The sequence below is a fragment of the Polyergus mexicanus genome, unplaced genomic scaffold, assembly GCF_030449975.1.
Source record: "Polyergus mexicanus isolate NDT 795.1 unplaced genomic scaffold, iyPolMexi1.0 SCAF_14, whole genome shotgun sequence".
NCBI classification, from domain to species: domain Eukaryota; kingdom Metazoa; phylum Arthropoda; class Insecta; order Hymenoptera; family Formicidae; genus Polyergus; species Polyergus mexicanus.
In genome coordinates this window covers 2,574,325-2,600,204 of record NW_027223334.1, presented here as the reverse complement: position 1 = coordinate 2,600,204, position 25,880 = coordinate 2,574,325, and the positions used below count along the sequence as shown (strand labels likewise).

At 31.2% G+C, this 25,880-nt stretch overlaps 1 protein-coding gene across 4 annotated transcripts in view; it reads left to right on the top strand.

Moving 5' to 3' along the window:
* The first annotated feature begins 412 nt into the window (after positions 1-412).
* The window catches only part of Atg4a (Autophagy-related 4a), a 57,560-nt gene continuing 32,092 nt past the window's right edge, over positions 413-25,880 (top strand). For 3 of the 4 annotated variants that reach the window (XM_070307590.1, XM_070307591.1, XM_070307593.1), the window contains exons 1-7: positions 413-842; positions 3,919-4,045; positions 4,110-4,280; positions 6,594-6,771; positions 11,528-11,607; positions 20,090-20,241; positions 21,178-21,256. In XM_070307590.1, coding sequence (XP_070163691.1) covers positions 822-842; positions 3,919-4,045; positions 4,110-4,280; positions 6,594-6,771; positions 11,528-11,607; positions 20,090-20,241; positions 21,178-21,256 — 808 coding nt within the window. In that variant the 5' untranslated portion in view covers positions 413-821. The remainder of the gene's footprint in view (positions 843-3,918; positions 4,046-4,109; positions 4,281-6,593; positions 6,772-11,527; positions 11,608-20,089; positions 20,242-21,177; positions 21,257-25,880) is intronic. The other variant, XM_070307589.1, reaches the window with a different exon arrangement.

The following is a 25,880-nucleotide window of genomic DNA, read 5'->3' as shown; positions in this document are numbered from 1 at the left end:
ACACATGGACAGCTGCGGGCCCAACATGGCGATCGTGAGAAGCATGGAAGAGATAGCGATATCGCTTCATTGATTATGGCTGCGGTCGAGAAGACGCTAGAGATGCTTCGATGCATTGCATTAACCAATTAGAATAAAGAAATTTTTACTCTCTTTGCCCTGATTGGTCAATTAAATGCTTCAAAGCATTTTTAGCGTCTTTCCCACCGCAGCCTATATAGGACTCTAGTATGGTATATAGTTCAGTGACGATAATGCGGCGTTTACAATAAAGATTTTAAGCCCTAAGCCTTAAAATCTCTATTGTAGACGCTACATAAGTGCCGATCCATAATAGATGATTATTGTGGACCGGCACTAACTGTAGCGGGATTCTCTAACGTCTTTTGCGACAATTATCGTTGTCGTTAGCGAGCGATAGCCTATGGCAGTTGCGCTTTTCACTAGAATTGTCCTTACCATTGGCTGTCATTAATTAACGATACCGAAAATTGTCGATAACAAGTTATTGAATCTCGCTACTGAGCGCTTTACTCTGTTGAACGTGGCACGTGAATGGTGGAAAGTGGAACTAAAATGTGCAATTTTTATGAGGTTATTGCGATAAGAAATATAAAATGCATCGAATTCTTTTTTTTTTTTTAAATCGCACATTCGAGAAATGAAATAACTTCGAATGAAATTCTCGAAGCGTCATCGATTAATTTGTCCCTCATCAATTGATATAGAAGCATTTATATTTTATTATTTTCACAATTTTTCGTTTTCAAATGGAGCATCTAACCTCGTCACATACAAGGACAATGCAGATGCGATGACCAATGTTTTTAGCTGTGGTGAAGGTGTGTATGTACAAATAAATTTTCTTACTTTTAACCTTACTGTTCTTATTGCTCATTACAAGGCAATTTTATAAGAGTCTTAAACAATAAAAAAAATAGTTAAAATTTATTTTTTAACTTTTGTTATACATAATTTTTTATAGATGTCAAGGAATATATATAAATTTTTGTAGATATTTTCAAGCACTCTGAGACAACTGAAACTGCGACAAGATTGTGATCCATATATGACCAGGAACAGAGCAAAAAACATGTGTGACCTACAAGGGTTAATTATTGGGTTGAACGGAAAGTTCATTCCATTTTTTGCTAACAGATGAAGATAAAAAAAGATGGCACAAATTTTGCGTTCAACCCAATATTACCCAGATAGCAAAATGCTAGCAGTATACCAGCAAATTCAGTTATGACTTTGCACCAGATTCCAGAGTATTGTACCCCGAATAAATTTAATTTTTGGCACCATGATTTGTTAATATAGTATGACAGTAAAATTGCTAGCAAAAATCAAGTATTGTTTGATATTATGTTAAACAGATATATAGCAAATATTTAAGAAAGTGTGTTATATCGAATATTGGGGACAGAAATGCAGCAGAAATCAAACACTGTATGATAGCAGAAACATGGCAGGAATATGTGTAGCAAGTATTGATCATATCAAGTATTGATGGCAAAAACTCAGCAGAAATCGAGTAAAGCATACTGTCGTAATGTGATGGCAAAAACAAGTAAAAGATAGAACATGTCTGATAAAGACAATTACCCATATAGCCAACTGTTTGTCAGATTGCTGTCATATTACCAACAATTGTATTATTGTTGGTAACATAACAGCAATATGATTAATTATATTAATCAATATGACAATACTGTGATTAATTAATGTGACTATTCATGCTTGGTTACCTAGGTAAAATAATACAGATGTGAGAAAATTGAACATTGCAGGTATTATTGCAAAAATGTTAGGGCAGTAAATTACAAGTTACTTGTAATTTTCTAGTCATAAATATATTGTGTAACACATGACATGGTATTACACTTTATATAGTTATATTCTATATAATATAAAAAGTTGGCATATAGTTGAATATAATAAAATAATTAGATTGCAATAAATAATTTACTTATTAATAATTTGTAAAATTCAAGATTTATATGGGAATCAAACTTTTATTTTGCGTTTTAAGCGATTGACAAATGGACACCCATTGATCTATCCAGTTTTTAAACAATCAGTTTAATATCTTGAATTATCTGTTGAAATTGTATCATAAAAATTAAGCGGATAAAAATAATTTTACAAGTAACTGGCAACTTATTGATAACATTTATGTAATAATATTTATAATATTTAATTTATGCTAGCAGTCATGATGCAATTTTGCTATATTTTTACATTATAACACAATATGCTTAATTTTTGCTGTCTCTTGATTTCGGATACGGCAAATCTTGCTCAATGTTTGCTTCTACATATCGACAGTAGACAATACTCGAATTTTGTTGCATTTTTGCTTTTACACTGTATTAATAGCTTATGCTAGTGAAAAATAAACAATTGAGAATACAGTAAATAGGAATCTGTTATAAAATCATAACTGGACTTGGACATTATTGCTACATGATGCTACATTTTATTTGAGTATATATTTAAATTGTTCTTTCAGTTGTTTTTAGGTTTTTTAGTTTTTTTAGTTTCTTTAGTTTTTTAAATGTAAACTTAGTATATAATTATATAATTAAAAAAATTAATTATTTGAAAAAATGCGGCCAAGATGTTCGTTATTACTTTAGCAATCAAATTCGCAATTGATCTTGTGGTAGAATTAAAGTTTATTACGAATAAATTACAAATATATAAGTATCATAATGTATTGTAGCTTTTTATTGTATTCAAGAAAATAGCTCAAAAACTTTTCAAGTTCAGTAGATAACGCTAAAAACAAAATTAATTAAAAAATAAAATGTTATGTACAAAAATAATACATTTTAATTTTTAATTTTTGTTAATTTTAAGAGTTACATCAGATACACTTTTTGGGCATATCTTTACACATACACACATACATACACACACGCACACGCACAAAACATACATATAATCAAGTTATAGTACACGCTTTTTTACTCTCTCTCGCTCTCTCTTTCTCTCTCTCTCTCTCTCTCTCTCTCTCTCTCTCTCTCTCTCTCCCCCTCCCTTCCTTTTCCGCCCTCTCCCTTTCCTTTTCTCTCCCTCCCTCTTCCTCTGTCTCAAACCAATAGTACCATTCTATACTCCGTCCGGCGAGAGAATGTCCTCAGGTCGGACGAAAATTCATCTGTTTCGCGCAGGTTTTTACCCACAAAAACCGTATCTACATATACGGTATTGAGTACTATGTTCTCCCCACTTTCCTCCCACCGCCTATGCGCAGACTAAGGTCATTCTCTCGCTGGACGGAGCATATGTCTATCTTGAAGTCACAAAACTGTACAAAACATTTTTTTGTAAAAGAGATAGGGAAATATCTTTAGATGAGGACATTAAAATAACTCACCCTGTATATAAAACATTTATTTAAACCTGCGCAAAATCTTTTTTTTTCTGCTTCATACAGGAAGCTTTGGTTTTTGCGATAAATTTTTTTTCCAGTTTTCTATGCCAATATATTTAGAATGTTCGAAAAATCGTCGGAAAATCTTCTTAAAAAATGTCTTCTTAAAAATTTTTTATATGAATAGAGTATTATTAAAGAATAATTGATATTGAATTTGGTGAGGATCGGTGAAAAGGTTTATTTTTTATAAAATTTTGAATTTTTTAAGAAATGTCTTTACACATTGTAACTTTCGCAAATTTTAAGATATTTTCTTCTATGAGAAAGCTAAGATTGAAAAACACGCTTGCTTTAAGAAGCTTAAGCTTCGTGAGTTAAATAAAATGATAAAGCAGCAATGTGCAAGTTTTTAATTTGCACAATTTTCATTTTTTTTTTTAAATTAAATTAATCTGGAAAAGAAAATGAAAATATTTACTAGTTTTAAGTTTCAAATTCATTTTACATTGCAGTATATTTATTTTATTTTATAGATATTAACAGTGAGGACAGTAATAATGGACACTCTATTTACCCAAAATGTTCTCGATGAGGCAGAGGATATACCGCAAACAGACGAACCTGTTTGGATTCTTGGCAAGAAATACAATGCTTTAAAAGGTCTAATAAATAATCAAAGTGTATATGTTTCCGATGAAGTGGATTGTAAGATATTAAATTTTAGAGCTCGATATGATACGTAGAGACATCCGATCCATGCTATGGTTTACTTATCGCAAAGGTTTTATTCCCATTGGTGGTTATAGTTCCACATTTACATCTGACAAAGGTTGGGGCTGTATGTTAAGATGCGGTCAAATGGTTCTTGCCCAAGCTTTAATTACATTACATTTAGGTATGTAATTATATGATTTTTTAATAATATATATACTATACTCTTAATAATAATAATAATAATATATATATATATATATATATATATATATATATATATATCCCAGTAAGCAATTTGATAACAAATTGTTGCCAAATTGGCATCAAATTCGCTCAAAACTTGGTAACAAATCCAGTGCCATCTGTGTCCGCACTAAGCTTGTGTTTTGGTGACAAAGCTTGTTGACATAACCTGACAGCAAATTGACGGCAAAAACCGAGCAAAGCTTGACATGATTTGACGTCAAATTGATGGCAAAAATCGAGCAAGATCTGCGCAAGACAATCTGATAGCAGATTGTCAGCAAAAACCAAACAAATTCTGCAGCTTTTGACCATTCATATAAACGTATATATTTAAATAGATTTAAAGCCTTAACCCTAAGTAACAAAATGATGATAAGTTATGGTCATAAAATGACCATTAGATAATTAGACATTATATAAAATCATATATTAATATGTTAAAACATATAGATAAATTCAAATAATTTAATTTATAAAATTAAAGATCTTTTTGGACAGAAATTGTTTGAATAAGTGAAAATCGAACAATTATCTGTCCGATTTGCAAAAAATCAATTCAATATCTGAATTTCCTGTATAAGAATTGTGTCAAAAATTAAACTGATAGAAATATATATATTATAATATTATTAGCATTTTGTAGGCTTTATATACACTCATGACAAGAATTTGAATACGGGTATAGATAATGAATAACGCGCCGCATAGCGATAAGCGACTGAACTATTTTATAATACTTTGTAATAAGCTGCAGATTTTGTTCGATTTTTGCTGCCAATTTGCCATCAGATTTCGCACTCTAGATCCTGCTCAGTTTTTGCCGACAATCTGGTCAGTCATGTCAGCAAGCTTCGCTCGGTTTCTGCCGCCAATTTGCTGTGTAGTTATGTTAGCAAGCTTTGCTTGATTCTTGCCGGCAATCTGCCAGCTTAATCGGTGATAACAACTCTTGTACCAAATTTGTAGCCTTTTTGCTGACAATAATTTGTAACAAGCACTTGGCAATATCTGTTAGAACAGACCTGGCTGACTGGGTATATATATATATATATAGATATATGATAATTTAATAATATATATATACGAGAATGGGATGAAAAATGTATGGGTTAGAATACAAAAATAATTGTTTTATTTTTGAAAATATTTTTCAACATAATTGTCTCTTAGTTCAATATACTTCGACCAACAATGATTCGATTCGTTAATACTATCTCAATAATGATTTTTGTCAGGTTCGGCTTTCATGGTTATTTTGCTTTGTTTAAATTTATTAACCTATTTATGAACAATTATATGATAGATAGATTCATCTAATACAACTTGCATGTCATTATGAATTTCTTTCGACTTTTTTACAAGGTGTTCAATGACGACATGACTTTAAAAATATTTTCCATTTTTTAAATTTTTTCTTGAACTATACTTGCTTTTAACACTGTCAGAAAAAAAATTATTTGCCAGAATGACATGAAACCGTTCAGTTTATATTCTTTTTTAGAGAGTAATTTATATTCTCTTTAGAAGAATAAATAATTCCAAGCTTTATGAAAAGTAACTTATTGTTTTATCATATAATTTATGATTATTTGATAAGGAGAAGAAGAGGGAGGCGGAAGGGGTGGGAAGGAGAGGAAGGGGTGGGAGAAAAAGGGAAAAGAAGGAGAAATGAAGAAGAAATGAAAGCGAGGAAGAAAAATAACGTTTTTAATTATAAAAAAGAAATATTTTTAAATCGCACTTATTGGTTTAGTATATTAATTCTGCGCATATTAAACAAATAAAAACACTTATTTTATTATATTAATTTTTTTTGAATTGTCAGAATGCCCGATCTCAATGATGATAACTGTTTATAAGCACAGCGAAAAGAACGATTGATGTTACGGAAGACAGGCAATAATAAACTTTGAAATTTTCGATTAATAAATATATGAATTTACATGGATTTACATAGATTTTTTTGATGGGATTATATTAATAATTGTTAAAAGATTTAATAATATATGATATAAGATTATTAAGAGAATTATTCATACTTACAAATACAGATATATCATCAATTTTTCAAATTTTTTCTCAAAAACTTGCATAAAAAAATTTTAATATATTTTCGATATACATATTTTATATATGTTAGTTTACCTCTTTCTGTATTATATTACAATATAATTATAAGTTCTGTTTGTAACTATATAAAAAGATTCCCATATAAATTATTATAGCATTTCATATTTATGATTCACAGGTAAAGATTGGCAATGGATGCCAGAAACAAAGAATAGCACGTATCTGAAAATTTTAAGTCGCTTTGAAGATAAAAGAGCTGCTGCTTTTTCTATTCATCAAATTGCATTAATGGGTGCATCCGAAGGAAAGGAAGTTGGACAATGGTTTGGTCCTAACACCATTGCACAAGTATTAAGGTATGAAATATACGAATATATTGAAAGAATTTTAATTCAATTATATATTAATTTATTTAAACAAACACATTCTTAACAAAATATGATTTAAAAGATTCTTATATTGCAATAATATAAATTCCTTATAAAAGGATTTGAAAGAAAATATGTGAACCTTTGTCTAGCTGGCCCCTTTACCACGGCAAATTAAAAAAAAAACGAATACGATAGAACTAGAATTTTATTTAAGAGTTTCTAAGTTCTACAAGTTAAAAATTTTGAGCTCGTCTTCCAGAGCAGAACATTAAATTTTTTGACGAGGGAAGGGAGAGAGGGTCTGAGACGAAAATCCATTTAACTCTCTCTCTACTTCTTAAGGCTCTTGAGTAGTCGCCGCGGCCATATTGGAATGATGACGTCTGTGCCTCGATACTAATTCCTTAATCTCATTTTTACACTCTTGATCAATAATTTACATCATTAATTTTGTCGCTGAGATCAATCTTTACCGCAAGTAATTCGGCGGAATATTCTGAATTTTTTTAAGACCTTCCTTCATCTGTAATTCAACGTCGTTTAGAAACTCTGTCCCGATAAGCATTACACATTGCAAAAGTGCATTAGGAACTACATGAAATATTATAATTATACTTAACTTACATAATATAATATGTGAGTTATAATTAAAATTATACGTGCAATTAAATATTGTATGATAATCAATAATAATAGTAGGATAATAGATAACAAAATGAACAAATAGACAATATGTAAAACACAGGTGCCTATTAGATTTGGTAATTTGTTGCTTTATTACTATCGATTCTTCGTGTATCATATTAGCGGGATAGAGAAATAGCATGATTGTCAATCTTTGTTTGACATTATTTTTTAACAGTTAATCGCAGTTTCATAGACTAACAATTATATTATTAATAATTACATTATACTAATAATTATATCGCGTATGCACATATATACAGGGTGTCCGAAAATTCGCGCAACAGCCTTTAAGGGAAGGTAGAGAGTGTTATTCTGAACAGAAAAGTCCTGTACCATTTTGCGATTTTTTCAATATTTAAGAAAATATTAATTCTAAAAGATTAGGCAACGAAGTGCCGCGAGCTTCTCACGGCACGAAGACGTCTCCCTATATATATATAGTAAATATATGCAAATAATACGTATTTGGCGAAGTGCAAAATGATCAGATGAGTCTATCTCGCAGTAGATTCAAGTTCAATTCCACAGACGTCTAAACGAAATGTTTTTATATGTTTTGTTATATAAATATTATTATGTTTTGAACAATTATATTTAGAACAATTTTTAACATTTTGGAAATATGTTGGCCATTTTATGACCCGCACATATTGAATTGTATATGTATATAAAAATTATTAAAATTATTATAATTAAAAAATATATTGATTAAACTATTATAATTAATATAATAGTTTAAACAACATAATTTTTTAAAATTTAATACATTTAAAATACATAATATAAAAATGTTAAAATATATTTTTTGTAAAAGCTGTTAATTTAAAAAGAATATTTAAGATAAAAAAATATTAAGCTTTTTATAGCTATTATACATTTACTATACATATACATTAAGGTATATATAAAATAAATTTTTTATGCATATGTGTATGATATGTGTGTTACCCACTCGGCATGTAATATTTCTGATACATTGCTGCAATATTCCATTTGAAATATTACATCTTTCAATAATATTACAGAAATATTTCACGATCGTTTCTGCAACATTTTTGCAATGTTTCAATGCCCGCAATCATTTTAAATACAACCTTGCTAAAAGATTCCAGCAATATTTCGGTAATATTACTGAAATATTTTTGTAACATATCCCAAGTAGCAAACTGACGTCATAATGACGGTAAATTTTGGTCACAAAATGACCACTTAGACATCCTAAGTTAGGTCTCATGAGACCCGAAAATGATGTCGATATATCCACATTCACGAGACATCATTTTGTGATGTTTGTTTGACGGCAAAACTAAAATCAATTACAGTAATAATATATAACAACATACATTAATGTAATATATATTATAGATAAATTTAAATAATTTAATTTATAAAATAAAGATTTTATTTATATGGAAGTTAATCTCTGTGTTATATTTTAAGCAGATAATAACGAACGATTTTTTCACTGATTTGGACAGAAATTGTTCGAATAAATGGAAATCAAACATTTATCTGTCCGATTTTCTAAAAATCAGTTCAATATCTGAATTTTGGTTACATACGGAAATCGTATCAGAAATTAAACTGATAAAAATAATTACAATTTTATTAACCGCATTTTGCAGGCTTTATATACACTTATGATAAAAATTTGAATATGGGTATAGATAGTGAATAGCGCGCCGCATAGCGGTAAGCAAATAAACTATAACCTTAATACTAGTTACAAAAAGATTTTCTGAAAGATATCAGAAATATTGCAAATGCAATATTTTGAAAAACATGATGCAAGTATATTTCTGAAATATTTTGGATGCAAAGTTACAATTGAAATATTAATGAAATATTTCTGTATCATTTCCGAACATTGCAGTATTTCAGCAATATTACATGCCGAGCGGGTACAAAATGAAAAACATATTTTCAAAATTTTAACAATTGTTCTTTAATATAATTCTCAAATATATAATAATATTTATATATAACAAAACAAAAAAAAATTTGTTTAGATGTCTGTACGGAATTGAACTTGATAAATCTACTATGTGTGTGTGTGTGTGTGTGTGTGTGTGTGTGTGTGTGTGTGTGTGTGTGTGTGTGTGAGAGAGAGAGAGAGAGTGTGTGTGTGTGTGTGTGTGTGTGTGTGTGTGTGTGTTAGACTAATCACTTGCACTTCGCTAATTATATGTATTACTTATATACGATTTCATGCTACACCAGTACTTGTATGGAATATACGTGCTTATGCGATATCAGTACAAATGAAGAAAGATATAATTGTTAGTCTATGAAACTGCGATTATGACTATTAAAAGATAATATCAAATAAGGATTGACAATCGCTATTTCTCTGTCCTGCTGAGTATACGAAATATAATATACGAAGTATTGATAGTAACAAAGCAACAAATTACCAAGTCTAACAGGCACCCGTCTCTTACATATTGTATTTGTTCATTCTGTTATTTATTATCCTACTATTATTATTGATCATCATACAATATTTAACTGCACGTATAATTTTAACTATAACTCAAATATGTATATGCATATATGTATATACGCAAGTATAAAATTTACAAAAAATGGGCACTCGTTAGTCTTGTTGCATTACTGCTTTCTGCCAGAGAGATCAGAAAGCATTTTTAGACCATATCTCGGCTGTAAAGCGGTACGCTAGGCTAGAGGAACAAAGATAGCGTGATCGTTGATCCTTTTTTATCTTTGCTCTCCACGGTGCGTCCACGCGAGCAATATGTGTGTATGTAAGTAGTGGTACTAAGGGAGTTCGAACTCGGGTCCTCTGAGGGGGGGGGTGAGGAGGGGCGGCGGGGGAGGGTATGTCGTCACGCGGGGGACCGCGGCACGAATCGACGAGATCGCCTGGGAGATGGCGCTCGGCTCGATCGGGGGCCGCGGTTCCTACCCGGCGCGACTCGTTTTTTAGGGACGCGCGCCGCTACTAGCGCGCGATCAGCGAGCGGACGCCACGTATCCGGCGTCGAGAGAGACGGGGATCGTCGGAGGGCGGTCGAACGAAGAGAGGAGCGTTCTCGACGTTCTCGTCGCTCTTTTCGCGACGCGCGTTAGCGGCGATACGAGCGCGCTTATCGCATTTCGGGGCTGAGTTTTTTCGTTTTCGAGTTAGGACTACAGATTACGGGTCGGATTACAGATTTTCTTAAAGAGAAATCCTTATGTATATAGATATATTTATACAGGACAGATTTTCTTAAAGAGAATGAATGAGGAGGAGGGGGAAATCGGCGCGGGGCGAGCGGAGGGGCAATTTTACCGTAATACTTCTATGTACAGAATAATAAAACAAATTAATTAGTGCCAAAAAAACAAATAATTGTTTAAAAAAATACATTGTAAATAATTTTCTTAAAAACAATTTTTTTTTTTTTTATATACTAATTGATTTGTCTCATTATTCTGTACATAGAAGTATTACGGTAAGATTATCAAAAACTAAATATTTTACGAGATATTTAATTTTTTATATCAAAATATGTCAGATTAAAATATAAAATAACTCAGAAAGTACTTAATAAAAGAATACTTTATTATAGTGTTTTGGAAAGCTCTCGATGTCAGCTACAAGAATACTAAATAAAAAATAGGGGTTTCCATTTAAGATTTTAAAGTTGCCCCCCCTCCCCCCAAGAGGTGGAGGGTGGGGGACGAATTTTGACACTAATGTATTTCCCCCGCGGAAGGATTAAATGTTGAAAAAAAAATTTTTGATTTGTCTATTTGTCCCTCTCTTTCTTCCTACACGCGTGTAAATCTTTATCAAAATCAAATTTTTAGGTTTGCGAGGTTTCCTTGTAAGTGCTACGATTTCTTAGATTTTTCATAACATATTACAAAAAATAAATTCTTTTCTTTTTATAATTATATTTATTTCCTATTCCATAAGTAATACGAAAAATTGGTTTGCTTTTAATTTAGTTTTATATAACTGTGCATTTTACATATTTTATTTCAATAAATTTTTAAAATAATTTTAATTTTTTATTATTTATATATTTTTTTTTTTTTTTTCCAGAAAATTAGTCGTATATGATGAATGGAGCTCCATTACTATACATGTTGCACTAGACAATACACTAATAATTAATGATATTTGTAAGTATGTAATTATATTAAGATCTTTTCTCTAGGTTACAGCAAATAAGTAATAATAATAAATCACGATGAGATATAATAAAAGAAAAATTGTGGCATTAATCAACTAATTAGCAATCAGTTAAACACATTATATCACATACTTAATATGTTGATCTTATTATGCATATGTATTTAAAATTCTTTTCAAAAAATACACGTGTATATATGTATATACCCAATAAGCAATTTGATAACAAATTGTTGCCAAATCGGCATCAAATTCGCTCAAAACATTGTAACAAATCCAGTACCATCTGTGTCCGGATTAAACTTGTGTTTTGGTAACAAAGCTTGCTGAAATAACCTGACAGAAAATTGACAGCAAAAACCGAGCAAGGTTTGACATGATTTGACGTTAAATTGGTGGCAGAAATCGAAAGATCTACGCAGGACAATCTGACAGCAGATTGTCAGCAAAAACCGAACAAAATCTGCAGGTTTTGGCTATTCATATAAAATAGTGTATTTAAATGGAAATAAAGTCTCAACCCTGAGTAACAAAATGATAAATTTTGGTCATAAAAGCCATTAGATAATTAAATATTCTAAATTAGATCTCATGAGACCCAAAATATTGTATATCACATCTACGGGAGACTATTTTCTGATGGCAAAAATAAGACAAATTACAGTGTTGTTATATAAAATCATGTATTAATGTGTTAAAACATATAAATAAATTTAAATAATTTAATTTATAAAATTAAAGATCTTTTTGGACAGAAATTGTTCGAATAAATGAAAATCGAATATCGAATTTAATATCTGAATTTCCTATATAACAATTGTGTCAAAAATTGAACTGATAGAAATATATATAATATTATTAATATTTTGCAGGCTTTATACACTCATGACAAGAATTTGAATACGGGTATAGATAATGAATAACGCGTCGCATAGCAATAAGCGACTGAACTATTTTATAATATTTTGTAATAAGCTGCAGATTCTGTTCAGTTTTTGCTGCCAATTTGCCATCAGATTGCGCACTCCAGATCTTGCTTAGTTTTTGCCGACAATTATGTGGGTAAGTTTTGCTCGGGTTCTGCCGCCAATTTGCTGTCTAGTTATGTTAGCAAGCTTTGCTTGGTTCTTGCGGGCAATCTGCCAGCTTAATTGGTAATAACAACTGTTGTACCAAATTTGTAGCCTTTTTGCTGACAATAATCTGTAGCAAGTACTTGGCAATATTTGTTAGAACAGATGTAGCTGACTGGGTATATATATGTATACAGAGTGTTCTAGAAAAGTACGGCCAAAATTTAGGGAGATATTTCGCGCACCTAAATGATGAACATGGGTGCAGAAACGCTTTTTTTAGGAGTTAGAGCTTCTTTTCTGAGTATGCGACGTTATGGCTAAATGAGGTAGTGACTTTAATCTGCCAGACAGAAATCAGGAAAATATTGACCTTTAATGTTACGGTTACTTGTTTACGCCTAGACAATAGTAGTGGCTGAATAACAATGTTTTTGAACATGTTCGTGAATCAATGCGTCGATGTGTCAATGCTTGTATTCGGGCGAATGGTGGATATTTTCAACAGTTGTAATCGTACTCGAGGTCACTTTAAAAACAAATATGAATAAACCAATTGATTAAACGATTGTCATCCACAATGTTTAATCCTAAATTTTTTCTTGTGAAAGTAATACAGTCAACAGTATTTTCAACATAACTTCTGAAATAAGCGTTTCCGCACCCATGTTTATATAATATTTTTTCATCCTTTAGGTGTGAGGAATATCTCCTTAAATTTTGGCCGTACCTTTTTAAAGTACCCTGTATACAGGGTGTCCCAAGCACCCTTGACAACGCTCGTGAGGAAGTAGAGTACAGTAAATTGAATAGAAAAGTCCTGTAATATTTTTTTCTATAACGCTTAATAAAGGAGTTATTATTGAGTAAAGTCTGGCCAATCAACGTCGACCTTTAGCGGCGCGCCTGGTAATGTGCGTGAGTGCTCCGACGCACACTAACAGACGGACGGCATATTGATGTGCATCCGACTAAAAGTCGGCGCTGATTGATCAGACTTTATTCAATAATAACTCCTTTATTAAGCGTTATAGAAAAAAATGGTACAGGACTTTTCTGTTCAGTTTACTGTGCTCTACTTGTTCACGAGCGTTATCAAGGGTGCTTTGAGACACCCTGTATACATACATACATATATATATATATATATATATATATATATATATATATATACCGGGTGAGTCTGATAAAAAGTCCTAAATAACTTTGTTCATTTTTTACACTAAGAATTAAAAACAATTTTTTTTTAAATGGAAAGGGGTACTTTGTAGTTATTCGATAATACTCAATGAGCTTAATAATTTGTGTATCAGAGTATTTTTCGAAAATTCAACCATTATCAGGATATCAACAAAATAAATCAGAATGAAAATTTGGAATCAATTTTTTTTATTATTACAATAAATGTTCAAAATGTTCACCATGTTGAGTCAGAGATATACCTGTAGTTTTCGTGGAAAGCTTGCTTGTACTTCTTCTAACTCTTGTATGGTTATTTCGCAAAAAATATTTTTTATTCTAAATTAAATAGTTTAGAAAGATTCCGAGTAATTAATAAAATCAAATATAGAATGGCAATAGGAACCAGCGCCGTAAGTCTGGCGCAAATAAATTAAAATACAATTACTTGATGACCATATAGTAGGTGTTTATTAATTTATGGTCACTTAAAAGTAAAAATTAAAAACGAATAATTAAGAATTAAAAATTAAAAGCGGATGTTTCAACCCTTTTTTTGGCCATCCTCAGCGCACGGTCTGAGAATAGAGTTAAAATAAAATAAAATAAACGGAAACTCAGACCGGATTGCAAGTGCATAGTCAATTAGATGCAATATATCAGAAAACCATATGGCAAGGATCTGTCACGTCGTCATGATAAAAGCATCGTTACTGTTGATAGGATGAACTCTTCGATTATTCAGTCGGAAGTTAAAAATCCAATCATTATGCAAGCTTGGCACGTTACGTTTTCAATGATGCCTGCAAGTAATCGGAGTGGTTTTGATGGATGATAATACGAGAATGCGTAGACGAACAATCTTTAAAGCAACTTACTTATGTGAGACAACGTTCAGAGCACATTGCACTAGATGATCAACAGATCACATAATTAAACTTGATACGTCGGCTTTCGCTAGCACAATGTTATAATTAGTTGAATTCACAAGCTGGGGCAGAGCAAATTGTTGTCAAAAAACGACTTATCGCAAACAATTTTTTTTTCTTCTCTTTTCCAAGCATCGCAAACAATTTTTTCCTTTTTCTTGATGGTTATTAAATACGGTCAAAATATACATGTGGAATAATAAAAATAAATGAAAGTAAAAACAAAATGACAAAATACAAACGATAAAAATAATACAAATAATGAAAAACTTGAGATTAACATTGACCCGAATATTTTTGTCGAGCGCCAATTCATTTCGAGCATCAGAGATAATTGGTTCGTGAATCTGTCTTCCACTTCTATCCCCAAAAATATTCAGGCTTTTCTGTAGTTGGGCGAAAATTTTAGCCTTCTAGTTGCGGATTCCGCCAAACTAACGATGGAATTTATAAAAAACGTGGGTAATAACATAAGGCATCTTTCAGTTATCGCACAGATGGCCATTAGGAACCGCTCAGCATACCTCATTAACGATCTACCGTTTTACTCACCCCTGAATTGCACTTTGAATTTTAATCTGAAACAATTCTGCTTGAATACAAAAAAATTTTTTAAAAACAACCCGAACTTAATCCTCACTAGAGTAGATAAGGGAAATGTCACAGTGGCATTAAATAGGGATAATTATATAAACAAAATGGTAAATCTGCTATTAGATACCGATACTTACACTATTATCACTAAAGATCCGACAAAAAACTTACTAACGACTCACGGAAATTGCTCAACGGATGGAAACAGTTGGGTTTCATGTCACTCGTTACATACAGATCCTTGTATATGAGTGATGGGATATTACCTAGGGCTTATGGGCTTCTCAAAATCCATAAGCAAAATTGTCCTTTTAGGATAATTGTATCGTACTTGAACAACTCTATACAAATTGTCCGTTTATCTCCACAAAATTATGTTTAAAAGTTTTCCTACAGCTCACAGTCATATCTTGCATAGTTTCCAATTAGTAAATAGACTCTCTGACATATCCATCAATGATAATTTTACACTGACTTCATTAGACGTATTGTTTCCCTTTTCACTAATATTTCGATTGAACTTCCCATCGACATTGTTTGCAAAACATGGGAGTTTATATCGATTAATTGCTCATTACCGCTTCCTGAGTTCGTTTCATTTAATTATGTGATCTGTTAATCATCTAGTGCAATGTGCTCCGAACGATGTCTCACGTGTAAGTTGCTTTAAAGATAGTTTGTCTATGCGTTCTCGTATTATCATCCATCAAAAACCGCTCCGATTACTTGCAGGCATCATTGAAAATGTAACGTGCCATCAAGCTTGCATAGTGACTGGATTTTTAACTTCCAACTGAATAATCGAAGAGTTCATCCTATCAATAGCAACGATGCTTTTATCATGACGACGTAACAGATCCTTGCCGTATGATTTTCTGACATATTGCGTCTAATTGACTATGCACTTGCGATCCAATCTGCGTTTCCGTTTATTTTATTTTATTTTATCTCTATTATTAGTCCGTACGCTGAGGATGGCCAAAAGAAGAGCCGAAACGTCCGCTTTTAATTTTTAATTCTTAATTATTCGTTTTTAATTTTTACTTTTAAGTGACCATAAATCATGACCAATAAATACCTATTATATGGTCATCAAGTAATTGTATTTTAATTTATTTGCGCCAACTTTACGGCGCTGGTTCCTATTATCATTCTATATTTAATTTTATTTTTTATTCTTTCTACTATATTTTCTCGAGTGGTAGGACGTTGAAAGTAAGGACCTCGCAGGAAATATTGGACCACCTCTATCTATCCATTTGTTTGGAAACGTTCTATTGAGCTATTGCCTCGTATTTCTACCAAAGTGAGATGGCGCACCCTCTAGTTGAAGCCACATTCGAACTCTATCTCTCAGCGGAATATCTTCCACTAAATTTGGAAAATCCTCAGTAAAGAAGCAAACAAATCTTTCGGTTGTTAGAGATTCTTCAAAAAAGAATGGTCCAATCAAATTAACACCAATAATTCCTGCCCAAACATTAATACTCCATCGGTGTTGATTATTCACAGTTCTCATTCAGTGTAGATTGACTTTGCTCCAATAATGCAAATTGTGCCTATTAATGGTTCCATCACTTTTAAATGTTGCTTCATCTGACCACAATACAAATCGGAAGAAGGCAGGATCTTCTTCTAATTTATTTTAAGTCTATATACAGAACTGGATTCTCATGTTAAAACTATGTTGCGATAGTTCTTGAAGCAGCGATATACGATATGGATAGAACTTGTTTTTTTTATTTTTTAAATATTCGCGACACTAAAGATTGACTGATACTTCTATCACGGGCAATATCTCTTGTGGAGACATGTGGATTTTCAGTAACTGCGGTTAATATGTCAATAGATATATCTTCATTGTTAACTACAACATTTTGCTTTTGTTATCTTGGCTCCAGCTTAACATTTCCAGTAAGTACGTAATTGATTTGCCAAACATGTAAAAACTTTTCTTCCGAAATGACGACGATTTGGAAAGCGTGCAGCGTACAAAGCAGCTGCTAGCATTTTGTCTGCACTCACCATAAATCATCAACATATCAAAAGCTTCTTCATTAGAATATAACATTTTGAAAAAATTGGGGCACTTGCAACAATAAGAATCTTTATTCGCGACGTGATTTCTATACTTATTCGATCGTACTATTATAACTGGAATGTCAATAACATCTTACTTCGGAATAAATGCGAAACAAGAGTTCAACAAAATGTTTCCAAACAAATGAATTAGTAGAGACGATCCTGTATTCATGTGAGATTTTTTTTTTTGATGTTTTGAATTGGTTCCAAATTTTCATTCTGATTTATTTTGTTGATGTTCTGACAACAGTTGAATTTCCGAAAGATACTCTGATATACAAGTTATTAAGGTCATTAAGTACTATCGATAGAGTAACTACAAAGTACTCCTTCCCATCAAAAAAAAAAATTTTTTTTTAAATTCTTGATGTGAAAAATGAACAATCACGGTTATTCAAGGTTACCAAAATATGTGCCCCTACTTGTTCTACAAATTTGATAATGGATGTCTTTCCCTATCGTTTTCGAGAAAAACATGGTGGACTTTTTACTCACCCTGTATATATGTATATATACCATTTTAACGTATCCACTTAAATATCTTAAAATCTATAAATTTAAAACAAAAATGTTTTAGACAAAAATTGTAGGATTCAGAGGGGGACATATGATGAAAATATGGACTTGATCTTGAGTGACCTTTCCAAGGCCAAGTCAATGTGATCGATGTTTTCTTAAATGGAACCCCCCATTTTTATTGCATATTCTTGTATCTTATCTCGAGAGTTTTTCAAAACACTATAATAAAGTATTTTTTCATTAAGTACTTTTTGAGTTATTTTATATCTTAATCTAGACATATTTTGATATAAAAAATAAAATATCTCGTAACATATTTAGTTTTCAATAATCTTACCGTAATTCTATTATGTTCAGAATGATGAGACAAATTAATTAGTGTAAAGAAAAAAAAATTGTTAAAAAAAATATATTGTAAATACTTACATACTTTTTCTTAAAAACAATTATTTTTTTATACTAATTGATTTGTCTCATTATTCTGTACATAAAAGTGTTACGGTAAGATGATCGAAAACTAAATATTTTACGAGATATTTTATTTTTTATATCAAAATATGTCAGATTAAAATATAAAATAACTCAAAAAGTACTTAATGAAAAAATACTTTATTATAGTGTTTTGAAAAGCTCTCGAGATAAACTACAAGAATAGGCAATAAAAAATAGGGGGTTCCATTTAAGAAAACATCGATCACATTGACTTGGCCTTGAAAAGATCATTCAAGGCCAAGTCCATATTTTAATCATGTGTCCCCCTCTGAACCTTGTATCTTTTGTCTAAAACATTTTTGTTTTAAACTTATAGATTTTAAGATATTTCAGCAGATACATTAAAATAGCCTATCTTGTATATACAGGATGATCTGAAATGACCGTCCACTAAGTACATACCGCTATTTTTTATCAAAAACTAAATCGAAAAGTCCTGAACCATTTTTTTTATAACGCTTAATAAACGAGTTATTATTGAATAAAGTCTGGCCAAATTAGCGCTGACGTTTAGTCGGGCGCACGTCGATGAGCTGCGTGCCTGGTAATGTGCGTGACCGCTCTGTCGCTATGGCGGCGCGGCGACATTTTTCCTTCGCGCATACCGTTAGCATGCAATATTTTTACGCATCGTAATAATAGAAATAATTTTGTCTTGTACTAAAAATCATATTCGTGTAAAATATAAAATAACTCAAAAAATATTTTGTTGTATTTTGAAAAGGTCTCAAGAAGGACTATAAAAATATGCGATAAAAAATAAGGACTTCCATTAAAAAAATTAAACAAAACTTGAAATAATCTTGAAAACCGTCACCTACAAACATTTCTATAACATTAACTTATATCCTTAACTTGAAATACTGCAACTTTTATTTGAAACATTTTTATCTAGAAACAATATTTTTGGAGATAAAAATTTGTCACGCTTTATTTTGTCCATCCTGTAAAAATACTGCAAGAAAAAATTATTTCTATTATTACGATGCATAAGAATATTCTATATAGCTCCGCTAGCGGCGGAGCGCTCATGCACACTACCAGGAGCGCGACTCACTGCGCCCGATTAAAGGTCCGCGCTGATTGGTCCAACTTTACTCAATAATAATTCGTTTATTAAGCGTTATAAAAAAAATGGTTCAGGACTTTTCGTCTCAGTTTTTGGTAAGGAATAACGCCATGTACTTAGTGAGGGATCATTGCGGGTCACCCTGTATATATGTTTCTTAATTTATATTTTCCTATAAATCTTATTTTTTGTATCTTTTTTCTTAAAAAGGAATCATAAAAGAGAATTAAGATACACACAATTAGTATATTAATATATACATATATATATATATATATATACTCCATCCAGCGAGAGAATGACCTCGATCTGCGTATAGGCGGGCAAAGTAGGGAGAACATAGCGAGGTACTCAATACCGTATATGTAGATACGGTTTCTGTGGGTAGAGACCTGCGCGAAACGGACGAGTTTACGTCCGACCCGAAGTCATTCTCTCACTGAACGGAGTATAGATTGTTAGTTGTGCTTGACTGAATAATTTTTGTCATATTTGATCTTATTATTTACGGATGTTGTGATGTATGGATTTATAGTGAGACAATGCAAAGTAGAAGGTGGTATGACACCGGAAATAGATGGAGAAATATCTCTAAAGGCACCTAGCCAATGGAAACCTTTGTTATTGTTAATCCCGTTGCGCCTTGGACTTAGTGAGATTAATCCTATATACATTAATGGACTTAAGGTAACATAAAAATTGTTATGCATTGAACATTGAATTTAATCGTTAATACTTTATACAGGCCACCTGTCCCAGACCACCCGTACACCTCTTTTAAAATGAAAATAAATGGCTTTTATCAAAAATTGCGAACATTTTTTTAAGTAAGTCAGGTATGTTCTATTGAATGGTGATATTTTCAACTTTTGATTACAACCGGAAATACGTCATCCGGACCGGAAGTTGAATTTTTTGAGGGGAACATAGTACTTTTTATTACAGATTTGAATTGTACGTGAAAAAATAAGAAAATTTTGTATCAAACGTGTTTTCTGAAAGTGTCTCTGTCAATTAAAATTGATTTTGAAAGTAACTGTGATAAAATGATGAACTTCAAATGTTCCTGTGGCGTAATTAATGACAAGGATGTATGGTATGTGTGCTTGCATGTACGGTACCTTATGAACATTTGCACACACGTTTCTGAGTGAGTTAGGTGTATGTATATTCAAATAAAATATTCATAGTGAGCACCGTTCGCTGCAATGCAAGCATCATAATTTCACCACAGTTACTTTCAAGGTCAATTTTAAAGTTGACAGAGGCACTTTCAGAAAAAACCTTTGATACAAAAATTTCTTATTTTTTCACATACAATTCGAATCTGTAATAAAAAGTACTATGTTCCCCTCAAAAAGTTCAACTTCCGGTCCGGATGGCGTATTTCCGTTCGAAATCAAAAGTTGAAAATATCACCATTCGATAGAGCATACCCGATTTACTTAAAAAATATTCGCGATTTTTGATAAAAGCCATTTATTTTTATTTTAAAAGGGGTGTACGGGTAGTCTGGGACACCCTGTATAATAAGATGCATAAAAATATTTTATTACAATATATTATTAAGGCACATATCTAATTTAAAATATAGATTGTAGATTTATAGAAACATTTTTTCAGACATCATTCAAGATTACACAATCCTTGGGAGTGATTGGAGGAAAACCCAATCTTGCTTTATATTTTATAGGCTGTGTAGGTTTGTATACTTTAATAAATATATAGCAATTTAAGTTTATACAGAACATATGTAGCATCCCGAAAATAAAAAAAAATAACAATCAATAGTAAGAATAATAGCAATATAATAATAAAAAACTAAGAAATATAATAATAAAAAACAATAGTAAGAATCAATTATTTTATAAAATTAAAGCTTTTTTATTAATGGAAATTTAAAACTAACGTTATTTTTAATCTTGTAATTCTTCTATTTTTGCACTTCAATAACTAACCAGATAGTCAAGAATATTAAAATCACGTTTTGCCAAAGCTTTGCAGTAAGGTGTGCTTTAACTTTGACAACTATCTAGCAAACATTTGTCTTGTTTTAGTTTGTCAAAAAATATGAAGCAAATTGACGGCAAAATTTTTCGTCTTGCGAAGCTGTAAATAATAAAAAACGGCCCGTTAATTTTACGCATAGAAGAACACGTAAGATGCTATTCACGATGTAACACAAACTTTACGTCAATTAGTGGCAAATCTTGTTATACACACTATAATAGCAAATTTACGAGGAGAACAGAACAAACCTTATTGTACATGATATGATAACATATTTACGGAAAGTACAGAGCAAAATATACTCTGGCAAGAGACGCAAAATTCATGCAAATAACAGAGCAAACCTTGCCATGCACGGCATGACAGCAAAAATTTACAACTTTACTTTATTACAAACTTTACAAAAACATAGTATTCAGCCAATAGTCCGTTTGTTCATCGCTATGCGACGTGCTATATGCATCCATCTCGTATTTGATTTTTAGTCATGAGAAGCTTGCAAAGAGCAACTGGCAGAAGATTAAGAATATAATTATTTCTATCAGTTCAATTGCTGATACAATCTCAATATAAGGAATTTAGATATTGGACTGATTGTTTCTCTTAGATCGAGCAGATAAATGTCTGAAAAAGTTTAAATTATTCGTTTATTGTATACTTAAAATGTAAATATATATATATGTGTGTGTTGCGCGAATTTTCGGACACCCTGTGTGTATATATATATTAGTATCAAATGACAGTGGGAGGCGTCCTCGCGCCGCGAGCTTCTCGCTACATTTCGTTGGCTGATCTTTTACAATTAATATTTTCTTAAATATTGAGAAAATCGCAAAATGGTACAGGATTTTTCTATTCAAAATAACATCCTCTACCTTCCCTTAAAGAGTGTTGCACGAATTTTCGGATACCCTGTATATATATATATATAAATTATATATATATACAGGGTGTCCGATCTACCTCCATCTTTTGTTTGATTACTTACTCGTTAGACATCCTGTATGTTTGTAGGTATATAAGAAAAGAGGTGTACGGGTGGTCTAGGACACCCTGTATATATATATATATATATATATATATATATATATATATATATATATATATATATATATAGGTGTCCTAGACCACCTGTACACCCCTTTTCTTTCAAAAACTAAGCATTTTCGAGAAAAACGTTTTGAACAAAAATTGTACGTTTTTGAGAGGAACATAAGATGGTGTCATTGGTTTGACCTTGGATGGCATCGTTAAGATCAAGTCAAGGACACCTTTAATTTCTTAGATGGAACCCCCTATTTTTTATTGCATATTCTTATAGCTTATGTCGAGAGCTTTCCAAATCACTATAATAAAGTATTTTTTCATTAAGTACTTTTTGAGTTATAAGGCTTCAAAGTTACAGTATTGTGATAAAATATTTCGTAAAATATTCAGTTTTCATAATCTTACCGTAATACTTTTATGTACAGAATAATGAGACAAATCAATTAGTATAAAAAATAATTGTTTTTAAGAAAATTATTTACAATGTATTTTTTTAAACAATTTTTTTTTTCCACTAATTAATATATCAGAAAAAAATATATATATATATGTGTGTGTGTGTGTGTGTGTGTATAATATATAAAATTTATATATTCATCATATTATGAATTAATTTTTAATTATTCATACATTATCATCATCTCATAATTATAATAAATGTCATCTAAAACTTTGTCTGCGCGGTTGCATAGCTTCTAAATAACGCATCAAAGAACGGATTGTTTCACAAAAAAATAGTCCTTTCTGCGAGATTTATTCTGCGAGTTTCTCACAATTTGTCACAAAAGTCCTGAATCACTCACTCCATATAGAAAATTACCACAAATTTGCTATCACGCCAGGCACAGCAAGGTTTGTTCTGATCTTGTTACAATTTCGCTATCATACCGTGCATGGCAAGGTTTATCCTATTTTTGCCACAAATTTGCTGTCATGCCGTGCACAACAAGGTTTGCTCTGATCTTGCCATAAATTTGTTATCACGTCATGCACGGCAAAGTTTGTCCAGTTCTTGTCACAAATTTGCTATCATGTCGTGCACAGCAAGATTTGCTGTGTTATTTGCGTAAAATATGTGTCACACTATTACGACAAGCCTTGCCAGCAAAAGCTAAGCTTTTTGCGAACACACCTTGTCGCAATTTTGCTGCAAAGACGTGCTCGGTTTTGCTGCAAACTTTGCGCAAAATATGTATGTTTTTGGTTGCTGGGTATATAATCAAATTTTTATATTTGTATCAAATCATTGTGTTGCATATTTTGAATCAACAGAATAAATTTTTGTTTCATATTTATCATTTTGACTCTAATTTTTATTGTTAGTTAAAAGATAATTTTTAATCAATATTAAATTTTAAAAGACGAGAAATTGACTTTTTGGTTCTGGAGAGAGGGGGGGGGGGGGAGAGCAGTTTTTTCCTAAAATATTTTGACATATATATTCAAACATCCGAAAAATTCTTTAGAAAATGGAAAAAAGTATTAAATAAGAATAAAAAAATTGGCTAATAAGAGCCAAAGAGCTATATTCCGTGTGGAAATAAGTCCAGAAATATATTTAAAACATTATTACATAAGAAAATTGGTACGTTTCATCTTCAATTCATCGTTAATTTTTTGAGATATAATTTTATCTTGTTGACATAATACTTAACTGATATCATACTTATTGAAAACGGCCCGAATTAAATCCGAAACGTACATATATTTTTTTATGTGATGTATTAAATATATATTTCTTTACTTGTTTAGGACCAATACAGTAATTTGGCTCTTATTAGCTATTATTTTTTTCTTAAAATTTTTTACTTCAAAATTATTTTTTTAATTAAAAATTTAAAATAATTTAATATAAAAATATTAATATAAATGTTAATTTCGTAAATATTAAATAACTTTTATAGTCAAACTCTTTGTTTTGAACACTCTTCATCATATCGCATTTCAAATGCATAGATGGAAAGTATGTATAATTAAAACGATATTTTTATTTTTTATATTTTTCATGTACTATGCAAAGTATATCATAATTTGTACACAAATTACATAGCGCTATTTCGAATGAAAAATGAGCCGAAAAGTTCTAAATTTTTTTGCGATGCTTAACGAAACAGAAATAATTAAATAAAGATTACCCAATCAATGCTGTTTTTTAGACGGACATATGTCCGTGAATCATGCATTGAGTAGACGACATTGCATGATTCACGCGTGATTACATTTAACTTGTCTCATGAATATATGCCTGGTTACAAACGATACTGATTATCTTTGTTTAATAATTCCCCTTTTTTAAGCATGGCAGAAAAAATATTTTAAAACTTTTCTATACATTTTTCATTCAGAAATAACGCTACACAATTTGTAGTCGCTGATTATGATATAAACTGTATATTAAAATATAGTACAAATTGTGTATGTGTGTGAGGTAAAACGCTAAAAATAGGAATTTATTTTGTTCTAGTATATTAAGAATACAGACATTTCTTTTTCTCACACTACTATGGATAAATATAACTAATTATTGAATAAGTAGTCTAATTACATCAGATGCGTGCTTATCAGAAAATTTTAAATTCATTCTATATGGATATACCCAGATAGCTAAATCTGTCAAAATCAGATCATGCTAAGTGCCTGCTATCAACTATTATTAGCAAAAAGGTTACACAAATTTGGTACAAAAGTTGTTGTTACAGATTAAATCGACAGATTGATGTCAGAAACAAAGCAGGGTATGTTCACAGAATCTGACAGCAGAAAGCGAACAGGATTTGCTAACATAACTTGACGTTAGATTGATGGCAAAAACCGAGCAAGATCTGCGCGCAATCTGATGGCAGATTGATTGCAAAAACCGAATAGGATCTGCGCACATGCAATTTGATGGCAGATTGGTAGCAAAAATCGAGCAGGATCTGCGCGCACGTAATTTGACGGCAAATTGGCAGCAGAAACCGAGCAGAATTTGCAGCTTTTAGCCATTTATATAATTTATTGAAATAGTATAGTTTATTCGTTTACCGCTATGCGGCGCACTATTTACTTTCTATTACCTTACTATTCAAGTTCTTGTTATGAGCGTATATAAAGCTTGCAAAATGCGATTAATGATATTGTAATTATTTTTATTAGTTTAATTTCTGATATGATTCCCATACAGGGGAATTCAAATATTAAACTGATTTTTGGAAAATCGGATAGATAAATGTCTGATTTTCTTATTCGGACAGAAATTGTCCGAATAAATGAAAATCGTTATTATCTAC